This window comes from Mauremys mutica, chromosome 2 (genome assembly GCF_020497125.1).
Source record: "Mauremys mutica isolate MM-2020 ecotype Southern chromosome 2, ASM2049712v1, whole genome shotgun sequence".
Classification (NCBI taxonomy): domain Eukaryota; kingdom Metazoa; phylum Chordata; order Testudines; family Geoemydidae; genus Mauremys; species Mauremys mutica.
In genome coordinates this window covers 2,670,495-2,695,147 of record NC_059073.1, presented here as the reverse complement: position 1 = coordinate 2,695,147, position 24,653 = coordinate 2,670,495, and the positions used below count along the sequence as shown (strand labels likewise).

Here is a 24,653-nt window from a genome sequence, read left to right as displayed (position 1 = left end):
TTTATTAAAAATAACCATGACAAAATCTTAGCCTTAATGATTAGGGAGATGGATCAGCTTCCATATGAGGAGCAATTAAAAAGACTGGGACTGTTCATCTGAGAAGAGAGATGAGTAAGGAGGGGATATGATGGAGGTCTATAAAATCATGAATGGAGTGGAGAAAGTGAATAAGGAAGTGTTAATTACACCTTCACATAACACAAGAACCAGGGCGTCAGGATCCCACCACAGGCAATCAGGACCAATCAGGAGCAGGGGCAAACCTGAAGCAGGGAGTAGTGTAGGAGTGCGTAGTCAGGTTCCAGGCCAGGATCGATACCAAGGGTCTGATTTCAGTGTCCAAGTCAGAAGGCAAAATCCAAATCAAGCTGTGGTTGAAACCAGTTCAGGAGCAAGAAATGATTGTGACAGCTACAGTAATCCCAAACTGATGCCTGAACACTTTTTGGAACTTTTTGACCCATCAATTGCTTTGAAGATTTGGACCAAAATCCTAAACTGTTAAGGGAATCAGATTATGAGGGTCTGAACAACAGACTTTTGAATCTGATTTCAGGAATCAGATTCACTTTGGTGATTTTAGGCCTATGGCACCAATAATCTTAATTTTAAAATAATATATAACCATTTATTCTCTCATCTTGGTGCCCTTCCTATGCAGCATGGGGCATGGTCACTTGCTCGGTTAATCTAGAGTAAATGGTGGATTCTCTGTAACTTGAAGTCTTTAAATCATGATTTGAGGCCTTCAGTAACTCAGCCAGAGATTAAGGGTCTATTACAGGAGTGGGGTTCTGTGGCCTGCGATGTGCAGGAGGTCAGACTCAATAATCACTGTGACAGGATCCCCGGGGTGTAGCCTGGGAGTGTGGGATCGCTGTTCCACCTTAACTCTCCAGCCTGGGCTGTGTCTCACAGTGCTTTTCTAGTGACAAGCAGCAAACCCCTCCAGGTTCTGTAATCACTCAGCACAACCGCACATGGAACCCCACACCCAGCTAGATTGCATGAATGCTCCCAAAGCCACTCATGAATCACACAGAGAAAGGCATCAGCCCAATTCCCCCAGCTCCCAGCCTTATACCTCAGGAATATACCGTATTGTACTGCTCAGGATGAGCAGTGCAAGTTTTTTAATTGGTTCACCACTTCATCAATGGAAAGTGGATATACACCAGCCTTTGTAAACCTGAACAGATTTACCAAACACTTCAGGCAAACTCACTGGTAAAAATAAACAGGAAAACAAGTTTATTGACTACAAAAGATAGATTATAAGTGATTATAAGTGATGGGCAAAAAGTCAGAGTTAGTTACCAAAATAAAATATAAGCCCACAGTCTAAACTCTCAACCCTATTAGACTGGGCAACACCTAGATGAAGCAGTTTTTCTCATCCCACTGGATATTGCAGTTCATAGTACACAGGTTTCACCCTTGAAACCTGGGCCAGTCTCCTCTATTGGAGCCTTCAGTCTTCTGAGAGTGTTTGTTGCTTGCAGCATAGGCGGGGTCAGGAGAAAGGCCAAGCATGGGCCCTTGTGTTCTGTTTTATACCTTTAGTCCACGTGCTTGGAGAACACAAGCCCAGGCATGTCTGGGGGCATTGCTGAGTCACCAGGCAAGGTTGAGCAATTCCCCTGGTGTGGCCTTATGCAAGTGAGTCATTGAATTGTAAAGTATCAGAGGGGTAGCCGTGTTAGTCTGGATCTGTAAAAGCAGCAAAGAATCCTGTGGCACCTTATAGACTAACAGACGTTTTGCAGCATGAGCTTTCGTGGGTGAATACCCACTTCTTCGGATGAAAGCTCATGCTGCAAAACGTCTGTTAGTATATAAGGTGCCACAGGATTCTTTGCTGCTTTTATTGAATTGTAAGTCCCTTGCTGGACAATGGTTGGTGATGTTTGTTCAGCACCCACCTGGGTGTTGGTTACTTCCCTTGTCATTGTCTCTGGAGAGCTAGTATCTGTGCGCTTCCCAAACCAACAGCATATTTTAGTGAAAACCATACAACACAATTCTTATAATTTTATATGCATTAATGATACACATATTAGGTAGAACAGTGGGTTTCAGCAGATCATAATCTTTCCCACGATACTTCACATGGCATGCTTTATATGAAATATCAGAATTATACACAAATGATGAATATGGGGGTTACAGGGCGCTCCCCTGAGGTATAGTGTGTCACAATCACGATGGTCCCTTCTGGTCTTATAGTCTATGACTATGATTGACTGCACAGAAGCAAAGTTTTAAAGAAGACTTGAATAAAAAGGAGGATGGGGGTTCCCTTGTATTAGGGGCTCCCTAGCATTTCCTTACTGCTTCTTGGCAGGTCTACAGCTTAGTCAGACCGTGTCAATTTCTGCAGCCAGCTCTTGACCTGTCCCTATCCTGACACCTGCAGGGCTGCCACATGCATAGTTTTCCAGGGTCAGAGAGTCCACACTCTTGACTTATCAACCATAGAGGGTTTGTTGTTGCACTGTGCATGATGCTTGTACCCCTTGTGAGTTTGTTTAAGTGTCATTTACCTTCAGGTGATGGCATTTCCTCCCTGGGAGAGCTACACCTTTCTTCTGAAGTGTTCCCTTTATTACTCTTTGGAGACAAAGCAGTAAAAGTGCCACAAATTTAGGAATATAAATTGAGAGCATAGGCATGTAGAATCTGCAGTCGCCAAATGCACACTTAATTTAAACTAGAAATCACACCTTTGCAGCCGCAGTAATCTTCCACACATTCCAGCCCCCGGGGGCTCTGCTCACCAGCAGGGTGCAGGGCCAGGAGGCAGCCCTGTTCTCCCAGCAGCGCACACAGGTGTGCTTTGGTAATTTTAATGCTCTGTTGTGCTGAGCTGGAGGAGTGGGGCATGTTAAACTCCAGTCCTTCTTTAAGAACCTGTGCAATCACACCTGTAAGACTCGGTGTCTGACTCGTTGAGCTGCAGAACTGCCTCGAAAGGCCATGTCTGTTGGGGAGTGGGGTGCGGGGGCTACATGAGTGTTCTTGTGTGAGGTGACGTCCTTGTCTTACTCTGTAGAAGAGAATGCACCACCTCAGCTCCTTCACCACTGCCACAGAGAGCAAACAGAACTCGTCTTTACCTAGGGAGTTCGTAGAATCTCCATCCTTAGAGGTTTTTAAGGCCCATCTTAACAGAGCCCTGGCTGGGATGATTTAGTTGGTGTTGGTCCTGCTATGAGCGGGGGTTGGACTAGATGACCTCCTGAGGTCTCTTCCAACCCTAATATTCTATGATTCTGTGAGGTTTTTCTACTTGTCGTTCTGTTTTCCTCACAACACCAAGGGATGCAGTCTCATAGATGATATAGGTCACCTCCTAAACTGTCTGTTGGCAAATACCCTCAACAGTATAGGAGCAGGATCCCATGCCGTTTCTCCTCACAGCCCTCAGCATCAGTCTCTCAACAATGATTTTGAGGGTCTGTTTGAGAGTTGCATACTGATGTGCACCACATCGCTAATCCATCCCCCCAATCCCCTCCCTTCAAACCTTGTCACTCGTCTACTCATGCCTTGATGACTGTCTCGCCTCAGCAATCCAATACGTGAGCAACTTCTTCCAGTCAGTAGGACTGTTAATCAACTGGGAGAAATCCTTGCTTCAATCTGCACAGTGTATCACCTTACCTGGAGCATCCTAGACTGCACTCAGGCAGAGCCTTTCTTCCAGAGGAGAGATTTTGCAAAATATGAGACTCTTTAACAATGCTCAATGAGCAACTTATATAGACCACAACACTTTTCCTGCAACTACTAGGCCTGAAACTTCATTGATCTACATCGCACCCTTTGCTTGTCTGAATGTGAGACCCTTGCTGCTCTGGATGACAAGAAGCCACACAGAATAGGCACAGCCCATTCCTCTTTGAGTGTACCAACAGCTTCAGTGGTGAGAGAACAGGGACAATGTCCTCAGGCAAATGCCCTTTACTCGCTTTTCCCTACCCTCACATGCTCCACCAATGCCTCTGAGGTTTTCATTATAAGACCTCAAAGTATTTGGCCTATGGAAGCCCTGGATGTCCAGAATCCATATCAATGTACTGGAGTTCAGGACAGTATGATGGTCTCTCAGAGCCGTCACCTGTCCCTGCAACATCATGTAGTATAGGTGCTTACCAACAGCACCACAGCCATGTACTACATCAGCAAGCAGGGAGGAGCGCATTCCTGTCAGTCATCAGTCGAGGCAAGAACATTATGGCTGTGGTGCATCCAAAATCTTCCCTGTTGTTCTGCACTTCATGGGAGGAAAACATGGAGGCAGACTTGCTCAGCAGGAGGTCTCAGAATCAGCACCAGTGGCCCTAAACCAGTGATGGATAAAGCGGTATTTCAGAGATGAGGTAACCCTGTAATAGACCTCTTCACAGCTGAACATAACACCAGATGCCATGTGTTCTGCACAGGAGTGCACAGAGAAAAGTCTTATCTTGGATGTGGTTCTCCTGGACTGGAGCCAACTTCTATATGCCTTCTCTCCCATTCTCCTCAGACTCAGAGTCAGATCTGGTTGGACAAAGCCAACATTATATTAATAGGCCCAATGTTGCCTGGTCAGGACTGGTACCCAGATCTTCTGCGCTGTATCTGCTGCCTCTCTCCAGATGCCTCTTGCAACAGCAAGGGAGGATTTTTGCATCCCGACCCAGAGACACTCTATCTCACAATATGGAGATAACCTGCTGGCTAAGGTGGCCTACTCTGGCTCTCAGAGGGCCCCAAGCCTTTCTATTGCAATCCCACGATACTTAGGAATATAAATCAGAAGTAGAAATTGTAGAAAATGTATAAGAGAACAAAAGGAAAAATCTGTGGCCAGCAGAGTGTATATTAGAAACAAAAAAGAATCCTGACAATGGTATTGATCCATTGGTAGAAGGAAATTATAGAATTGTCAACAATGCAAAAAAGGCAGAAGTGTGCAATAAATATTGTTGTTTGTATTTGGAAAAAACCAGAGGATATTATATTATGTAATGATGATGAAATTCTCCATTCCAGTAGTAACTTAGGAGAATGTTATACAGCAGCTTCTAAAGTTAAAATTTTTAAATTCATCCAAGAGTTTTCAAAGAACTGGCTGAGGAGGTTGCTGGACCATTAATGTTGATTTTCAATAATTATTGGAACACTGGGGAAGTTCCAGAAGTACCGATATTTAGAAAGCATTAACAGGATGATTTGGGTAACTATTGGGCGATCAGTCTGACATCGATCCCAGGCAAAATAATGGAACAGCTGATATGGGACTCGATTAATAAAGAATTAAATGAGGGTAATGTAATTAATGCCAATCAGCATGGGTTTGTGGAAAACAGATCTTGTCAAACTAATTTGTTAGCTTTTTTTTATGAGATTCCAGGTTTGGTTCATAAAAGTAATACAGGGGAGTCGCATCTTAAATGGGGGTTAGGTTCTGAAGTCAGTGTGTAAGGCAAAAATCGCATATAGTCAAACGCTCATTGAGTGGAATGGCGGGCAGAATCACCCACACTACAGGTACAATATTTAAATTGTTATTTTTCTCTTTTTTGGTTTTGTTTTGCCGAGCACGTATAGTTAAAATTGCGTAAGTTAAATGCGCCTATGATGCGACTCCACTGTAGTACTGATGTAATATATTTAGATTTGTGTAAGGCATTTTACTTGTTAATTCAGGATATTATTGATTAAAAACCTAGAACACTACAGAACTAACATAGCATATATTAAATGGATTAAAAACTGGCTAGCTGATGGACATAAAAATGTAATTGTAAATGGGGAATCATCATCGAATGGGTGTATATCTAGTGGGGTCCTGCAGGAATTGGTTCTTGGCCACTCACTATTTAAAATTGTTATCAGTGACCTGGAAGAAACCATAATATCATCACTGATAAAGTTTGCAGACAAGACAAAGCTTGGCGGAATGGTAAATAATGAAGAGAACAGGTCATGGATACTTGATGAGCTGGGCACAAGCATCGATTCATGGAAACTTATCTCCATGTCCTAGATGTACAAGAGAGAGCTTTGTTTTTGCCTGGAAAAGACCAAGTCTTTTAGAAAATCTAACAGGATATTCATAGCGCATGGGGAGCAACGCCAGGAGAATTCCATTACCAAACAGACACTTTCATACTGAATAAGAAGATGTATGAAATATTGGCTATGGCTACACTTGCACTTCAAAGCGCTGCCGTGGCAGCGCTGCCGTGGCAGTGCTTCGAAGCGCTAAGTGTAGTCAAAGCTGTCCGTACTCCACCTCCCTGTGGGGAATAACGTACAGCGCTGGGGCTTTGACCACACTGGCGCTTTGCAGCGCTGGAGAGGGTGTGTTTTCACACCCTGCTGCAGCGCTGCAAATTTGCAAGTGTAGCCATGGCCTAAGTCTCATCTTAGCTAGGAAACCAGTACTTCCTGGTTTAAAGACCTGCTCCATGATAACCACTGCAGCATTCTTGGTCTGCCTTAGTCGGGTTACCTTGGTGGAGGGGTGCAAAGCAGCAGTATATGTGTTCATCAGGCACCACTCTTTGAACTTACCATCATGCTCCAACTCTCTGTTTGGGAGATGGGGGTTTGAGTGCTTATATGCCTTTGAATGCTTGCTAATTGCCTGCAAGTGGGAAAGCACAGAGGCTCTAGAAGAGGAAAGAGAGGTTACTTACCAGTAGCTGTTGTTCTTAAAGAGTTGCCTTTGTGCATTTACACTACCTGTCCACCTTCCCCTCTACCTTGAATTCTGTAGAACTTCAGCGGTCTGCTGTTGGGGAGATGGGCCAGAGGTGGTTGGGGGTGCACTCCCTTGTATAGACCAGGGCAATGAGGTCACCCTCACGGGAGATCTCTTGTGCTTCTCCCAATGGACATGGATTTTCATGGCAGTTCCACAGCTCGAAGCCCGGGGCGCCAAGTCCCACCAGTATGAATGGACAGAGGTGACTCTCAAAGAACAACAGTTACTGGTAAGTAACCTCTCTTTTTCATATGCAGGCCCAGAGTTGGGGGAGGGATCCCTTTGAGCTGAGTCATTGCCACCCAGGTGAGACTCAGTCATGGTCTCCGTATGCTGAGTGACAGAGAACTGAGCAGCTCAGTTCAAGCCTGTCCTTATTCTGCCATAGTTCCTGCCTTTCCTTGCCCCTGGAAGGATGGTGGCACTAAGGGGCTAGTGCCTTATCATGTCTCCCTTCCCCTGATGATTGCCCAGCTTGCGCCATGTGGGGTCTTTTCTCCCTCCCTCCAGATAACTTCCAGGCTTGTGCTATGTGAGATCTCTGCTCCCCTTCCCTGATAACTGTCCAGCTTGTGCTGTGTGGGGTCTCTGCTCCCCTTTCCTCCCCTGGTAACTGCCCAACTTGTGCTGTGTGTGGTTGCTACCTCTCTGTCCTCCCCTTGATGGAGGGACTGTCCCATGTGGTGCTGACCCCTTTCCCTCTCTCTTTGCTTGTGCTGCTTGGATGCTGTTCTGACTCTGTCCTGTTCTTATGGAAGGAGAGGATGCGTAGGGAGCGGGAGGCAGCCACGCAGCTCCTTGAGGAGGAGGCAGAGGTGAGGAGCTTGGTGGGAGGAGGATTGTAGGGGTGCAGAAGAGAGCCACAAACATTATTCAAGGGGTGTAGAAAATGCCTTACTGTGAAAGAGGGAAGGTGGGGGAGGAAATGTCTTTTATTGGACAAACTTCTGTTGATGAGAGAGAATCAAACTTTTGAGCGTCCACAGAGAAGCTTGTCTCTGTCACCAACAGAAATTGGTCCAATGAAAGTTATTCCCTCATCCACCTTGTCTGTCTAATATCCTGGGACAAACAAGGCTACAACATCACTGCGAGAGACTTAAATAGCTCTATCTGGTTAGCTTATCTAAAAGAAGATGGAGAGGTGACTTGATTACAATAAATAAGAACCTTCATGGGAAGAAAATACTGGATATTAAAAAGCTCTAAAATCTAGTGTAGAAAGGCATAACAATTACCAATGGCCGCTTGCTGAAATCAGACTAAGTCAAATTAGAAATAAGGCAAAAATTTCAACTATGAGCGAGACTAACTATTGGAACAAACTACTAAAGGGAGTAATGGATTCTCCATCGCCTGATGTCTTCAAATGAAGACTAGATGCCTTTCTGGAAGATGATGTAGTCAAAAACCAATTGGCTCAATACAGGCGTAACTAGGTGAATTTTTATGGCCTGTGTCATTCTGGAGATGAGACTAGATGATCTAATTGTTCCTTCTTACCTTAAAATGTATCCGTCTGTGAGAAGCCCTGCACCAGGGACTGGGGCATTCAGGGATGAATGGGAAATCCTCAAGTCAGGCACGCACAGGAGAGGCAGGAGAAATTATGGGGATTTGGAACACTGGCAAGGGCATTTCCTGGGAGACAGTGGGTTGGCATGTGCCGTGTCTTGCTTTTTTTCCAAGCTGAGGCCTAAAGTGTTTCCTAGGTGACAGTGGTTGGGTCACTGGCTGGACTTTTTCCCAGGCAATGAGAGTTTTCCCTGGAGATGAGGCCTTGCTTGTTGATCGGCCCTTTGGCCCATGGAGGAGTTTCCCCTCTTTCTTTGGCCTGATCCCTCCTTCTTCCCTTAACCCACTCCTGGCCTGACTTCTCCCTGTTTTTCATTCCTCTCCAGAACATCAGCAGTGAGCCTTTGCGACTGGACTATCGGACCCTGGCAGCTTTGCCCAGCAACAACTTACCAAGAGTCACCCGTGCTGTAAGTGATGGGGTCCTCGCTGAGACTGTGGATGGGCTTGTGCTGGAGGCTGGCCAGGGATGGAGACAGCCAATAAAAGAGGTCCCGGGGGAAGGAAAGGAGAGTGTGTCCTGATGAGGACGTGGCCTGTGACCCTGAGAAGCAGATAGTACCACAGGCAGAGCTCGGTGTAGGCTCCTGGGTGGGGTGGGGAGCCGCTAGTGGCAAACAAGGTGCACAGCACTACCCACCAACATGGGACAGTGAGGAGAATCCCAGATCCAACTGGAATGGCAGGAGGCCACACAAAAGGACATGGCACACCACATCTGGGACCTTCCATGTGTCAATCCCAGGATGGAGGGGCAGGGGTTCTTAGTTCCAGGGAAGGCTAACTGGATTTCACAGCTTGGTTAATGCTACCTTGAAGGTAGAGAGGCCACAACCCCCTCCTGTCTCTTCCGTCACCCACACTCCACATCTCTTCCTCTCTCATCCCAATTCCATCGCCAGCGAGCCCTACTTCACCTTTTGTCTCCTCCCATTGCCCTGGGCCCTGTCTTGCCTCTCCTCCTCTCCTGTTCCCACATCACCTGGGCCCTACCTCCCACCCCAGTCATCCCATCACTTTTAGGCCCTGCCTCCCTTCCTGTTCCCTTTCTCATAGTGCCTGTTTTCCACCTCCCTGCTTATTCCTCCATTGCTTCACCTCCTGTCCTGTCCCATTCCTTTTCCCAATATCATCCTGAGACTCCACCTCCCCTTTCCTTCCATGGCCACCATTGCTTGGCTCCACATTCCCTCCCCTGCCATTCCCCTGGCCCTGCCTCCTTGCCTACTGGTTGTTACCCACACAGAAAAGTCCCACCAGGAAAGAATGTAATGTATTTTTAGCATCTTTTAATGTGACTTAGCAGCTGGAATCAAGGGGAGAGTCGGCCCCCTGTAAGCAGCTGTCTCTCTTCAGCCCGCCATGAGGTGCCCCGTGAAGGACTGCTTGGGAACTACTGCCCTACTGGGTCCCTGCCTCAGACTGGGAGTTTCTGGGGGCTGTGGAATGCAGGGCTGCACAAGCTGCTATTTTGGAATGTGAGGGGACAGCAGCAGCAGCATCTATAAATGTCTCATTTCAGACGGAGTGGCAGCTGATGTCCATGTTCATCTCCCTCCAGCTGTCCTGTGCCCGACCCTGTACATACCCCTGATACAGAAAGCATGGAGTTGGAGGCTGCAGGGGTGACATGGGTGCTGGGTTTTCCCTCTGGAGGCACAGTTAGTCCACTTGGCCTATGGCAGGAAGCTCGGGATAGGGCAGCTGGCAAGGAAATGAATTGGTAATTTATCAGGTTTTTTGCAGCCTGACAATCAAGTTTAATGAAGGTGACTATTTCTGTTTCCTTGTTCCCACAGCAGCATTAGCTCCCAGTTCTTGCTATATGTCTGATTCTTCCAGCTGGTTGCCTTTATGTCTAATCAAGCCGTGTCTGTCATCTGGTCTGTCTTGTTTTAGTTTCATTCACATTAATTCCAGCTAGGGCTAAGAGAGCCTTTTAGCCAATTTGAGAAGGGTGGATTTTACTGCAGGAGCGTGACTGAGAGAAAGCCAGTGCCATCTGGAGTGTCTGTTCCTGACTAGCTAAACACATTTCTGAGCAATGCGGTCCTTCTGGAGGGGCAATGAAGAAGGAAGGTCCAGCTCCCCTTGGAAACTCATTGTTTCTCACGCTCCTGAGCAGAGGTGGAAATGATGGAAGGCCTGGAGCTGCTACAGGGCTCTGCTCTGGGTCCTGAATGGGATTTCTCTTGGGAACACCCCAGAGAAGGGGTGTCAGTCTATTTTGCTGTGTATAGGCCCCTCTGTATGGGTTGATATCAGGGGTTTACTGCGAGTAACATGTTTTGTATTTGTATGCTATACTTGTAAAAGCCAGCCGTGAATGAGTCAACTCCAAATGGTGCACAGAGTTGTTCCTGGTCCACTGTTTGCTAGGCCTGTTTGTGGTCCCTGTGTCTGAGCTGCGTCTGTGTAGTACCCAGTGCAGTGGAGTTCATGGGCGATGAGCTTGGCTCTTTCATAGATTTGTAGATTCTGAGATTTTTAAGACTAGAAGGGACCAGTATAATCGTGTACTGAGACTTCTTGCGTAACACCGAGTGACCCTCTCACCCAGGGCCAGATTAAAGGTGAAGGGGGCCCTGGCTGTTATTGTTCTGGGAGCCCCTTTTTGCATATTCACGATCTTTCGTGCTTTACCACTACCCATGCCCAGGGCTAAACACTCCTTTGTTACATTCCCTTGGTTATTTCAGTTCCAGTTTTCAAACGTGATGGACCCGTTATAGAGCTGAGTGAAAGTTAAAACAAACAAAACCATTTGGATTTTGGCACATAACTGGTAGTAATACACATCATGATGCTATGGCTTTAATTATCTAATCACCTATACAAATTAGATATATTTTGGGGTGGTGTCATGGGAGTCCCAGGCTGGGTGAAGCCAGGCAGGACTCTGGTGCAGTGTGACTTCCCACAGGGCACCCTTGCACCATGGCAAGAAGCTTCTTTGGCTTCTGCACTTCCTGGGTCTGACCTCGGAGGGTTCAGCCCCCTGTTCACCTTGTGAGCGCCCCACAGTGAGTCCCCCTGGATGGGACACCTGGGGAAGCCTTGTACACCCCCAAAGGGCCCTGCCCCCCAACTCTGCAGGCAGCAGTGACTCTCAGCCTGCATGTAACACAGAAGGGTTATTAGTCAACAGGAACACAGCGTAGAACAGAGCTTCTTAGCACAGAAATTGGGAACAGCAAAGTCCATCTTGGGGAGATCCAGGACCTGGTGCCCTGGACTTCCCCCTCCGAGTATCAAAACAAGAAACTGACCAGTTTCTACCAGCCCATCCTCTGACCCCCCCGTAGCTCTTCCTCTGTCCTTTGTCCCTTTCCCTGCAAAAGGTCACCTGATCTCTTTGCTCCCAGCACCTTGGGGGAGTAGGGGGGAGGGAATCAGTTGCTAGGTTACTCTCTGTGCCGATGGTACTCACACCTGTCCTTTAGGGGTCTCTGCAATGATCATACACTCTTATTCCACCAACCAGATACTTAAGCAATACATAGGGGAAAGTGAGGCACACACTGTGTTCAGAGAAAACATTAAGACCATTCCTACTTCGTCGCAGGGGCCCCTCAAAATCTCAGGCCCCAGGCTGCAGCCTCTAAAGCTCCAGTGTTAATCCAAGTTGGCCTCACCCAGTGACACCTGCGTCAAGCCCATAACTCTGGGTTGAGGCAGAGCAGATCTTTTAGAAAGATCTTGATTTACAGACTCCAAGGAATGGAGACTTGACCATAGTCCTAGGTAAATTATTCCAATGGTTAAATATCCTCATTGTTAAAAATCTGCATTTTATTTCTAGTGTAAATTTATCTGGCTTCTGCTTCCAGCCACTGAATCTTGTTCTGCCTGTTAGATTCCAGAGCCTGACTCTGCTGGCAGAAGAGGATTAGGGTTCCTGTTCTGGGGCAGAGTGATGGACCAGGACAGACTGACTGCATTAGCCCTGTATCTGCTCTGTGGGGCATGTTTTCTCGATCTCCCTATGCTAGAACAGGAGCCAAGCTCTTGGGGGACAAGACTGGGTCAATGGCACAATTTTAACAGATCCTCAGTTGCCCAAAATAGGAGCTGTGCTTGGCCAGTAAAAATAATCCAGTGAGAGGGAGAAGGGGCGGAAGCTGGGAGTCCATACCCAGAATGCACGGCAGCAGCCCTGGAGATCGGACTGAGAGCTGGAGAGGCTCAGGAGCTAGCGATGTGGATGAGCCAAAGGAGGGGGGTTTCTGAGGCATCCTACCAGTCAATGCACTTCTCACTTTCCAGACTCAGAAGAGCTGCATTCACCTTCCCTTCCCCACAATGCCCAAGAAGGACAGTGCTCTCCTTCCTCCTATGTGGGCAAGACAGGCTGGTGTGGGACTAGTGGGATCTGTGCTCTCCCACACCCTAGGGTCTCAGCCCAGGTAGAGTTTCTGGGTTCTTCCCTGGTGTTAGAGAAAAAAGCAGGGAGGAGCATGGCGTGGTAGGCATTGGCTACACTAGGAAGGGTTTGCCTATAGCTACACTGGCAAACCTAATAGAGATACAGCTCAGACAGGCAACAGCGTTCTTTTGCCAGTGTAGCTTATACCAGCTTCCCAAACGAAATAAGCTACCCCAGCAAAAGGTCTGTTTTGCTGTTATAACTTCATCTGCACAGAGTTTTTTCTGGCATCACTCTGACAGTTAGGGGTATGATTTTCTCTCTCTATAAGTGTCACCCAGACCTCAGTGTCTGTGGAAACCTGATACGAGCCGTCACTCTCCCCCTTGCTGCCTTAGCATGGGATGGGGTAGGCTGGGGGTGGGAGGAGGAGAGCGCCAGGAATTTGTGTGTGTCGTAAGCCTCCCAGCTGCCAATATAGTCACCCACCTACCCCACCCTGAAGGGCTATTTTTGTAAGTGTCACCCTGACTCGGGCTGCAGAACGTGATCGGAGCAGAAAAGGTCTCACAGCTCTTTAGCCTGCTTCTGGATGGAGGAGGTTGGAGTGCTGGGCTCTGACTCTCTCCACTTCCCTGGAGGGGGCTCTGGCTGCGCACCAGGAGACTGCCACTGAGAGTCTGGCCTCTGCAGTGTTAGAGGAGGGAAGGTCAGTGCTTCTTCCAATAAAACCACTGTGGAGAGGGTGAATGGAACCTAGGGGAAAGCTGGGGCCTTGATGGAGCAAGACTTCCCTCAACCTTTTTAATGCCCCATTACGGCCGTGACTGTGGTGGGCCCAGAGATGTTTGTGCTGCCTTTCATTGGGGAAGAATTTGTGTGGTGATGGTGAGATGCTTTTGTGTGCACTGTAGTGAGGTGGGTGGTTAGCCTGTGTGACGATGGTGAGCTGCTTTCATGTGCACTGTAGTGAGGTGAGTGGCATTAGGCAGGGTGGTGATGGTGAGCTGCTTTTGTGTGCATGATAGTGAGTGCAGGGACAGTGAGCTGCGGTGTTAGCCCCTACAGGGGCAGTGAGCTGCTTTCTTGTGCACTGTAGTGAGGTGGAAGGCTTGAGCCTGTGCCTGTGCAGTGACAATGAGCGAGTGGATGGTGCCCTGGCTATTTCCTTACATGTTCTTCCCGGGAGCCTTTCCTGTTTAACGCCCTGGAGCACGTGAGGAGTGTGAGCTGGAGGTGTATGTGGGTGTATGCAGGCTCAGTGTGTGTCTCTGGCTGGAAGCGTGGGCTTAGTAATTTCAGGAAGTATCCAGGTGGCATGTGACATGGATGTGCTTGTTGTGTGTACTCCCTTATATGCAGACAGAGCAGGAAGCTCTCCTCTTGGGCCCATCTCATGGGATCCCATAGGTAAGGCCTTGCCAGGAGGCATGGGAATTTTGCACACCTCCATTGCACATGACGCTGTTCAGCATTGTGATTCCCCTAGTGCAGAGCCAGGGAGCTGTGGTGATTGGTGTTGTGTGTGGGAGCTCTCCTGTCCCCAGTGTCTAGGAGTGATGGTGGCAGTGATTGACACCATGTTTGCTGCCTCCTCTCCCTTACGCTGACTGTTCTTTCTTCCTGTTTCTGACCCTTTTGTTTCCCTCTCAACTCGTTCAGTGTGATCGAGCCAGCTCTGGAATGGAGAGTGACTGCACTGTGCTGCCTCTGCCAGTGGCTCTGGACAGCCAGAATTCAGACCCTGACCCAATCGCAGGCCTGAGCAGCACTGTAACTAGCCCACCCCAGGACCCGGCATCACCTGGCAAGCACAAAGAAAGGGCAGCCCTGGTCCTGCTACACATGCAGGAGCCTGTGGGCTGCCCCCTGACCCAGGACCAGCAGCCAAAGCCTCAGCAGCCAGATCAAGAGAGTATGGTCGACTCTCAACCAATCCTCTTCAGTGAGAACCCCTTTGTGGTGGCTAATCGAAGGGGGAAGGCAGCAGGCAAGGCCTGTCTGGGAGGCCCTCCCCTCGGCTATGGCCAGGGGGGAGTTCTGAAGACCAACCTTTACTCCAAGGCAAGCAGCCCTGCAGCATCTTGTGTGTAGCATGCGGTCACACAACTAAAGCCCACCGGTGTCCTACTAAATCAGTGAGCATGCTCTGCCCCTGGATGCTGGCACCACAAGGCCTGTGCAGGGGCTAACCCCACCTAACATACAGCAGTGTCGTGTGCCGTGTGTGTTGTGTCGCAGCGGACTCCTGAGTGCCTCCCACGTTGCTGTGTGTGGGCACTCGCCATTCCCATAACAGGGAGCGGAAGTGCTGGGGTCATTAGTGTGCCCCACCACCAGACAGCTAGTACACAATGAATGAGCCCAGTCTGTGCTGGGCGGGGGTGGGTCATTGACACGGGGTGGGGTGGCAGTGTCCCTGTCTGTGCTGGGAGGGTCAGTGACAGGGGGGTGGGGGTGGCAGTGTCCCTGTCTGTGCTGGGAGGGTCAGTGACACGGGGGTGGGGGTGGCAGTGTCCCTGTTTGTGCTGGGAGGGTCATTGACACGGGGGTGGGGTGGCAGTGCCCCTGTCTGTGCTGGGAGGGTCAGTGACACGGGGGTGTGGTGGCAGTGCCCCTGTCTGTGCTGGGAGGGTCAGTGACACGGGGGTGGGGTGGCAGTGCCCCTGTCTGTCCTGGGAGGGTCAGTGACACGGGGGTGGGGTGGCAGTGCCCCTGTCTGTGCTGGGAGGGTCAGTGACACGGGGGTGGGGGTGGCAGTGACCCGGTCTGTGCTGGGAGGGTCAGTGAAACGGGGGTGGGGTGGCAGTGCCCCTGTCTGTCCGGGGAGGGTCAGTGACACGGGGGTGTGGTGGCAGTGCCCCTGTCTGTGCTGGGAGGGTCAGTGACACGGGGGTGGGGTGGCAGTGTCCCTGTCTGTGCTGGGAGGGTCAGTGACACGGGGGTGGGGTGGCAGTGCCCCTGTCTGTGCTGGGAGGGTCAGTGACACGGGGGTGGGGTGGCAGTGCCCCTGTCTGTGCTGGGAGGGTCAGTGACACGAGGGGTGGGGTGGCAGTGCCCCTGTGCCCCTGTCTGTGCTGGGAGGGTCAGTGACACGGGGGTGGGGTGGGGGTGGCAGTGCCTCGTGCCCCTGTCTGTGCAAGGTGTGGGTTGTCAGTGACACGGGATGGGGGTGGCAGTGCCTCTGTGCCCCAATCTGCACTGGGGGAGGGTGGTCAGTAAGAGAGGGGTTTGCATGACAGTGCCCCCAGAGCGCCATCTCTCTGGAAGTGTTACTGACAGCATGGTTGGAGGGTGGCCATGCCCTTGTGCTCCTGTCTTTCTATGGTTTGGTCACAGCAGGGAGTAGCAAAGAATGGAGCCTTTTGTCCTGTGTCGGAGTCACATTCATGTGCTTGGCATTGTCCAAATCCGAGTCCTTTCTGTACATCTGTACATTGAAGACAGCCCGTCTCGCTAGCATAGTGTGCAGCACAGCTCCTGTCTCCAGGCATGCAGAGCCAGCTCCCCACAGCTCTGCTGCTGACCTTGACAGAATCCCAAATTTCACAACTGGGTCTGGAACATGAACTCTCAGGTTTACTCTGCTCTGTGTAGGACAAATCCTTTGTTTGAGAACCTAGGCTACAGTGATGAAAAGACTATTGCAGCTGCACCGCCATGTCCCTTGTGGTTTGCCCCAAAGGGCAGAATAGGAAGAGAAACAGAGAAGAAGACTGGTCGACTGATTTGGGGGCTAGCATGAGACTTGAGAGACCTGGGTTTAATTCCTGGCTTTGCCACAGAGTTTGGGCAAGTCAGTTGGCCAGGTTTGCAAAGGTATCTAGTTATCTGGAGCCAGAGATAGGTCCCTAGAGGAATTTACAGGAACTCTGCGACCTAAGCACTTGGGCACTGCTGTAAATCCCACTGGGCTATCTGCATCTTTAGGCACCTAATAGCTTTGTAAATCCAGCCCTTGATGCCTCAGTTCCCATCAGTGAAATGGGGATAATAGCACCTTCCAACCCCACAGAGGTGTTGGGAGGATAAATACATGAAAGACTGGAGGATGCTCAGATTAAAATTTTTTATTAAAGCTACTGTTCAAAAATTATATAATACACAGGTTAAGAAAAGAGTGTTTGTACATCTGGGTATAGTGCTTAGATTATCCACGAACACAAAGTTTGTTGAAAAGTTAACTGTGATGGGGGCCGTATAAGTGCTTAAGATCTTGTCTACACTTAAAACGGTGCAGCGGTTTCACTGTAGCACTTGCGTGTAGATGCTGCCTATGCCGACAGGAGGGGGTCTCCCATCAGTGTAGGCACTCCACCTCCCCAAGGGGCACCCCTGCAGAATTCTCCCGCTGACCAAGCACTGTCTGCTCTGGGGGTTATATGTCAGTTTCACTGCATCACTCAGGATGGTGGATTTTTCACGCCCCTGAATGCCGTAGTTATATCGACCTCATTTCCTAGTACAGACCAAGCCTAAGACAGAGAGAGGAAGGTTCAAGGCTCTTCCCCTCCCCATCTCTTTGGATCTATTGCTTTCTTGTTGCCGGGCAGTGGGTGGGGTTGGGAATGTATCGTATCCCTCTTCTCCAAGCAGCAGAGATTTAGAAGAGACCCTTGGGCAGGAGGAATTGTCTGGGCTGTGGCCTTTATTGTTTGCTGGAAAGGAGCTGAGGCCTCTAACCCAGTTATGGGATGAATAGAGGCTATTTTAGGGCTTTGATTCAGGGAAGTGCCAGGGGAGGCAGCCTTGCCACAGCAGCTGGGTATGGAGCTGGAGGTAGTGCTGCTCTCTTGTTCCCCGTGCTGGCTGTGCTTTCCTGCTGTGTGGCAGCTGTTCCTGGGTCCAGTGCTAGTTCTGCTCGCCCACTGTGTGGGGCTGCTCCTGGCACCAGTCCAGATGCCAGCTCTGCTTCCCTTCTGCGTGGCCCCTGAGCCCAGTGCCAGGTTAGATGCACAGGAGCTGAAGCTGTGCAATAACTCCATGGTTTTATCTGTGTTTTCAGGCTCCAGCAGGTGAGTCTGGGCCTGGGAGCTCCAGGCGGGATGCCTCTTACTCACCGAGCAGCCAGCAGGTGAGTCCCTCACACTGAGAGCTGACAGTTTGGGGAAGGGCAGCAGGTACCTCAAAGGCAAGAAGGTTTCAGTATGGGAGGGTGGAACAGGAGGCCAACTCTGCGTTTTGATTACAAAACTAGAATGATATAAAATTACCATGGCACACATTACATGGATTAAAAACTGGGTAACTAATAAGTCTCAAAATGTAGCTGGTGAATTGTCATTGAGCAGGGATTGTTTCTTGGCCATAGGCTATTTAACATTTTTATTATCAAGGACTTGGAAGAAACATGAAATCATCACTGATAAAGTTTGCAGATGACACAAAAATTGGGGGAGTGGTAAATAATGGAGAGGAGAGATCCTTGACTCACAACCATATGGATTTATTGGTAAACTGGACACAAGCAAACAATATGCATTTTAATGTAACTAAATGTAAATGTTTACATCTAGGAACAAAGAATGTAGATCATATTTATGGGACAAATCAATCCTGAAACCAGTACAGAGAATAGAATTCACTAGAGCAGTCCTGGTGGGAAGGCCCATTGAGTGGAGCTTAGTTCTGAAACTAAAAGCTCATCCTGTCACCACAGTGCATAGGTGCCTTTGGCTTTTGGGACACATGGCAATGTTTACCTTTGTAGTACAGCATGCCAGACTACACCTCAGGAAGTGACAAGGATGGCTAGTTTTGGTGCATGCCCTGAGTCATCATCTAAACAGGATGGTTCTTCTTTGAGTGCTTGCTCATGTGTATTCCACAGTAGGTGTGCGTGCTTGCCACGTGCACCGGTGCCAGAAGTTTTTCCCTCAGCAGTACTCGTAGGGGGAGCGCTGCTGCAACCCCTGGAGTGGCACCGCTATAGCGTGCTATAAGGGAAGCCACACGCTCCCCCCACCCTCAGTTTCTTCTTGCCACCGGTGACCGTGCATCGGAACTACTCTCTCCAGATTTTTTGCAGCTTATCTCAAATCTCGGTTGTTCAGTAGTACCTGTATCAGTTAGTTAGTAAAAGTTCTAGTTTAGTTAGTTATTCTTCAGGCCGGGGCATGCCTCAGGCCCCAGGGTTTGAATCGTGCGAGTCTTGCAGGCGTTTGAGGCCCAGGGGTGACCCGCACACCGACTGTCTCCGCTGTCTGGGCGAATCCCACATCAGCGACCGCTGTAAAATCTGCAGGTCCTTCAAACCCAGAACGAAAAAAAAGAGAGACACATCAGACTTGGGCCCTTCTCATGGAGTCGGCACTGGCTCCTACCCCGGTGCGCTGAGCAGAATTGGCACCGGGTACTTTGTCTTCAGCGTGTGGCAATCCCCCAGCACCTACTGGTGGCTGGCGCTGCTCTCCTTCGAAAAAGCAGAGGAAGGCTTCGTCGTCTCAGAAGCGTAGAGAGAAGGCACGGGGAGAGGCTAGACCCAAGTCGGGCAGCCCCAGTCCCCGCCCTCTCCCCCCCCTCCCCCCGGGCTCTAGAGCTCCAACTCAGGTTGAGTGGAGCAGCCCAGTTGCGTCGACTCAGACCTCTCCAGCTGAAGTCCGCATGCCTTCGACACCGGAGGCCCTGCAGGCGGCCAAAGATATTATGACCCTGCAGGTTCCCGGGGCACCGCCAGCACCTGGACCCCCCTCTAGAGGCAAGCCGCCGCTGGGGTCTCGTCAGCCGCCGCTGACCCGATGCAGATCCCAGTCAGGAGACCGCTCTCGGGACTGCTCATCGCCCAGCGTCCTGTCAGGACACAGCCCCCAGCCTCCATTCTCGTCGCCCTCCAGGTTGTCTGGCAGGGTGCCGTCGGAGCGCAGTTCTGGGCACCGCTCCATGGCGAGTACAGAATATCAGCGGGACAGGCGCCAATGCCGTAGATGCCCCTTCTCTTGGTGCAGCTACCGGAGCCGCTCCCAGCACAGACGCTGTCGCCGGTCACGGTCCAGCTGTCGCACGTCGAGGCACCACGCCCACCACTCCCAGCGGGGATCGTCAGCTCAGCGTTGTTGCGGATCCAGGAGTTGAAGCGTCTCGAGGAGTAGCAGCTCAAGGCGTCACCGTTCCTCGACGTCGGAGTCCTGGGCCCGTGGCAGACACCATGCTTGGTACCACTGCGCGTACCGCTCGCACGGCACCGACAGGTCGTTGGTAACCCAGACCTCGACCCACACACAAAACCTTATGCTCCAGCCAGGCCAACCCAACCAGCTGGTGCTGCCAGTGGCAATGTCAGGGACCCCCGTGGCAGAGCCAGTGGTGCCAGTGGACCCCCTGCCCCCCCGTGCATGCCCAGCAAGGCCCTCGATTGATAGCAGGAGCATCGGAGGCTCCGTCAGCCACACTATCCAGACCTCCGAGGGATAGATCAGCAGGTCACGGTTCCTCGGCACCTCACAAGGAGTCCGATCAAGGGGTGGACCCCGTGGCACCGGCCGACATGCAGAACCCGGTACCGGCCCCTCTCCCCCGCACCGGATGACAAGATCACAGCTCCACCCCCCTCCGTACTGCAGGAGGACTTCAGGGCCCATCAGGAGCTGCTAAAGCGAGTAGCATCTAGTCTCCATCTCCAAGCTGAGGAGATGGAGGGACCCTTGGACTCGTGTTTAATGTGTTCTCATCCTCGGCACCAGGCAGAGTGGCCCTCCCGCTCCATGAAGGGCTAGCCAACATCTCTAATGCCCTCTGGCAAACACCGGCCTCCCTGGCCCCAATATAAAAAAAGGCGGAGCACAAATACTTCATGTCCACGAAGGGGCACGAATACCTCTATACTCACCCAGCCCCCAACTCCCTAGTGGTGGAATCTGTGAACCACAGGGAAAGACAAGGCCAACCAGGACTTGCACCCAAGAATAAAGACTCCAAAAGACTGGACTCATTTGGCAGAAAGCTTTATTCGTCCATCAGCTTCCAGCTCTGGGTAGCCAACCACCAGGCCCTCCTCAGTCGATATGAGTTTAACTTGTGGGGTCACTGCCAAAATTCAAGCCCTCCCTTCCAGAGGCCGAAAGGAAGGAATTCAAGTAGCTGGTGGAGGAGGGCGCCGCTGCTGCAAAGGCTGCTTTGCAGGCGGCGTCGGATGCAGCTGACACGGCTGCTCGATCCATGGCCTCTGCCGTGTCCATGCGTAGGGCATCATGGCTACTGCTATCCGGGCTCTACATGGAGGCGCAGTCTGCGATGCAGGATCTTCCCTTTGACGGCAAGGACCTGTTCGCGGAACAAATAGACGTGAGGCTCCACGGCATGAAGGACTCACGTACCACTCTTCAAACCCTTGGGCTCTACGTCCCGCCCAAGGAAAAGCCTAAGGCACAAGCCTCTGTCCCTGCACCCCAGCCAGATATGAGCTCACCTACAAGAGGTCCAAAACTCAGAAGAGGTGACCTCAGAGGCAGTCTCGCTCTGCCCTGGGCCCTCCAGGGGCAAGCAGCAGGGCAAGAGGCGGTTTTGACTGGCTGCGGGAGGGTACCCCGGTGACCCCCGAAAGGACCCTCCCACCAATAAAGTTAGTTCTTCTTCGAGTGCTTGCTCATACCCATTCCAGTTAGGTGTGTGCGCGCCACGTGCACAGCTCGTCGGAAGATTTTTACCCTAGCAACACTCGGTGGGTCAGCTGGGCGCCCCTTGGAGTGGCGCCACTATAGCACCGGATATATACCCCTGCCGACCCATCCGCCCCTCAGTTCCTTCTTACCGCCCGTGACGGTCGTTGGAACTGTGGAGAGCGGCTTTGCTGACCTCAACATCCCTAGCTTCTTGTAGTTATTTACTCTTTATCGTGTATATAGTTCAAGTTCTTGTAGTTATAGTTAATTTTAGTACGTATTTTCATAGTTAGTGTATATAGTTAAGCGGGGGATTGGGGGAGTAGCCCCCTTTCCTCCGACCCGGTGCGGGTTCATGCCCAAGGCACCGGGATTTAAACCCTACTCGGCGTGCCAGAAGCTGATGCCGGTGGGGGATCCTCATGACTCCTGCCTAAGGTGCTTAGGAGAATCCCACCTGACAGACAAGTGCCGAATTTGCAAGTCGTTCAAGCCAAGAACAAAGAAGGAGCGGGACTTCCGACTAAAGCAGCTCCTTATGGAATCGGCCCTTAGTCCTGTGGTGCCGGCACCGACCACCCAAACCGCATCGGTGAGGAGCGCACCTTCGGCACCGGATCGCTCCGGTACCGAAAAGGACTCCCGGCACCGACATCTGCCGGCACCGGCTCCCCGGCACCGCTCCCTTTCCCCGACTGGGAAACGACGCAGTGCTCCGACCCCATCCTCGCAGAAGGAGCACGCATCAAAGTCCGTCCGTCGGACCCCGGTAACTGCTTCGGCACCGCCAACACCGGCACAGCAGTTGGCAGCTCCTCCTAGCGTGGCACCGTTGATTCCGGTACCGCAAGGGCCATTGAGTCCAGTGCCACATAGCTCCCCGGCTCATGCTGTGGTTGAGCTCGCTCTCTCTTCTACGCCGGAGACCTCAACGGTAAGAGAGCTCATCGCGATGACGGAGTCGATGCAGCCTCAACCCCCAGCACCGCCGGTGCAGGTTATCCAATCCGTCGGCAAGCCGGCCCTGATAAGGCCTCCTTCCGTCGGTCCACCGGAGAGACGTCTTGCCAGGTCGCAGTCTCGCAGATGTTCCCGCTCCCGCCATTCCCGATCCCGGCACCGCTCGCAGTCCCGGCACCGCTCTCCATCGCGGTACCGGTCGTACTCGCGGAGACGTTCAAGATCTCGGTCACCGGACAGATACTACCGGTACCGATCCGGCTCTCGGTTCCGATCTCAGTACCGTGCGTCCCACAGTCACTCCAAGCACAGGGACTCGAGATCCAGGTTGACCTCCCGGCACCGGCACGGTAGAAGGTCCCGGTCTCGTTCGCGGCACCGACAAGACCGGTACCGCTCACCGGTACCGCCCCGGGTCCGAACGTCAGGAACAGCGGTACCCTACCAGGGTCTCTCGGCACCGCCGTGGCCTTCAAGACACACGTCAATGTCGTCCCAGGCTGGTAGTGCTTCTTACCACCAGGAACGGGCATCTGATATTCCGGGCCACCATCCAGAGGCACAAAGCCAGGAGCAAGGTCCTCATCAATGGGCCTTTTGGACTCCATGGGCATATCACGAGGCCCAAGGTGCCCCATTTGTGGCTCAACGCTCCGGCCCCTCAGAGCACAGGATTCCCGAAGCGACAGTAAGCCTTCCTCCTCCCGCGGGCACGGACGAGGATCCACTTCAGTCTGCAGACCCGGAGATTCCACCTGATGCAGATGGTGCTCCGCCGGTCCATGACCCACCTCAGGACCCGTTGGTACTGGGCCTCTCCTCCTCCTCCTCCTCTCCTGATGAGGCTGTGGCAGGAACATCCTCCTCTGGTCCTCCGCCTATCGATCTCAGGGCCCATCAAGACCTCTTGCGGAGAGTAGCTCAGAACATGAATTTGCCAGTGGAGGAGGTTGCTGAAATAGAGGACCCTGTCGTAGATATATTATCGGCGGATGCGCCCCTTTGAGTGGCTCTCCTGTTCATCCGCACGATTCAAGCCAATGCAGACACAATTTGGCAATCCCCAGCTTCGATTACACCTACAGCTAGGGGAGTAGAGAGAAAATATATGGTCCCCTCCAAGGGGTACGAATATCTCTACACCCACCCACCTCCCTGCTCCCTGGTTGTCCAATCCATGAATGAACGGGAGCGTCATGGCCAGCAAGCACCAGCTCCTAAGGCGAAGGAGGCTAGGCACATGGACTTCCTAGGCTGTAAGATCTACTCAGCTGGAGGCCTCCAACTTAGGGTGGCAAATCAGCAGGCCCTCCTAAGTCGCTATAATTTTAATACGTGGATGTCTGTGGGGAAGTTTGCAGAACTCCTTCCCCAGGAGTCCCGCGCAGAGTTTACGGCCCTACTAGAGGAGGGTAAAAAAGTGGCGAGAACTTCCCTCCAGGCCTCTCTGGATGCAGCGGCCTCGGCAGCCAGAACCCTTGCGTCCGGGGTAACGATGAGACGCATCTCCTGGCTACAAGCTTCAGGCCTTCCCCCAGAATTGCAGCAGACAATCCAGGATTTGCCTTTTGAGGGCCAGGGCCTTTTCTCGGACAAAACCGACCCCAGGTTGCAGAGCCTGAAGGACAATCGCGTCATAATGCGCTCGTTGGGTATGCACACGCCGGTGACCCAACGTAGGTCCTTCAGGCCCCAACCATACCGCCCTTATAACCAGCTCAGGCCACGTCAGAATATGACCAGACGGCGCAGCAGGGGAAATCGGCGGAGACAGTCTGGCCCTCAGGGAAACCAAAGTCAAGCGCCCCCTAAACCACCTACGGGGCCAAAACAAAACTTTTGATGGGCCGTCCGAGGATGGCCCACCAGTTTCCCTGCCGAATCCTTCTCCCTCCTTCTTCAACCGCCTCTCCCATTTCCTCCCTGCCTGGTCCCAGCTGACCTCTGACCGTTGGGTCCTCCGCACGGTGGAAACAGGATACCACCTCCAATTTGTTTCTCTACCCCCATCCCACCCTCTCTACCCATCCCTCTTCAGGGACCCCTCTCACGAGCAATTCCTCTTACAAGAGGTCCGTACGCTCCTAAATCTGGGAGCCATAGAGGAGGTGCCAGAGGACATGAGGGGCAAGGGATTCTATTCCCTTTACTTTTTAATCCCCAAAGCAAAGGGCGGTCTACGACCGATCCTGGACCTGCGAGAACTCAACAAATTCATGGTAAAGCTCAAGTTCCACATGGTATCCCTGGAGACCATCATCCCATCCCTGGATCCGGGAGACTGGTATGCCGCCCTCGATATGAAGGACGCATATTTCCATATCACCATTTACCCGCCGCACAAACGGTATCTCCGGTTTGTGGTCAACCAACACCACTTCCAGTTCACGGT

At 51.4% G+C, this 24,653-nt stretch overlaps 1 protein-coding gene across 19 annotated transcripts in view; it reads left to right on the top strand.

Annotated features, from left to right (window-relative positions):
- Positions 1–24,653, top strand: part of SCRIB (scribble planar cell polarity protein) — a 222,903-nt gene that overhangs the window by 121,145 nt on the left and 77,105 nt on the right. For 10 of the 19 annotated variants that reach the window (XM_045003390.1, XM_045003396.1, XM_045003385.1 and 7 more), the window contains 3 exons: positions 7,522–7,578; positions 8,665–8,748; positions 17,710–17,778. In XM_045003390.1, the coding sequence (XP_044859325.1) occupies positions 7,522–7,578; positions 8,665–8,748; positions 17,710–17,778 (210 nt within the window). Of the gene's footprint in view, positions 1–6,912; positions 6,985–7,521; positions 7,579–8,664; positions 8,749–14,356; positions 14,769–17,709; positions 17,779–24,653 lie in introns of those variants that run through there. The other 9 variants (XM_045003397.1, XM_045003395.1, XM_045003399.1 and 6 more) reach the window with 5 other exon arrangements.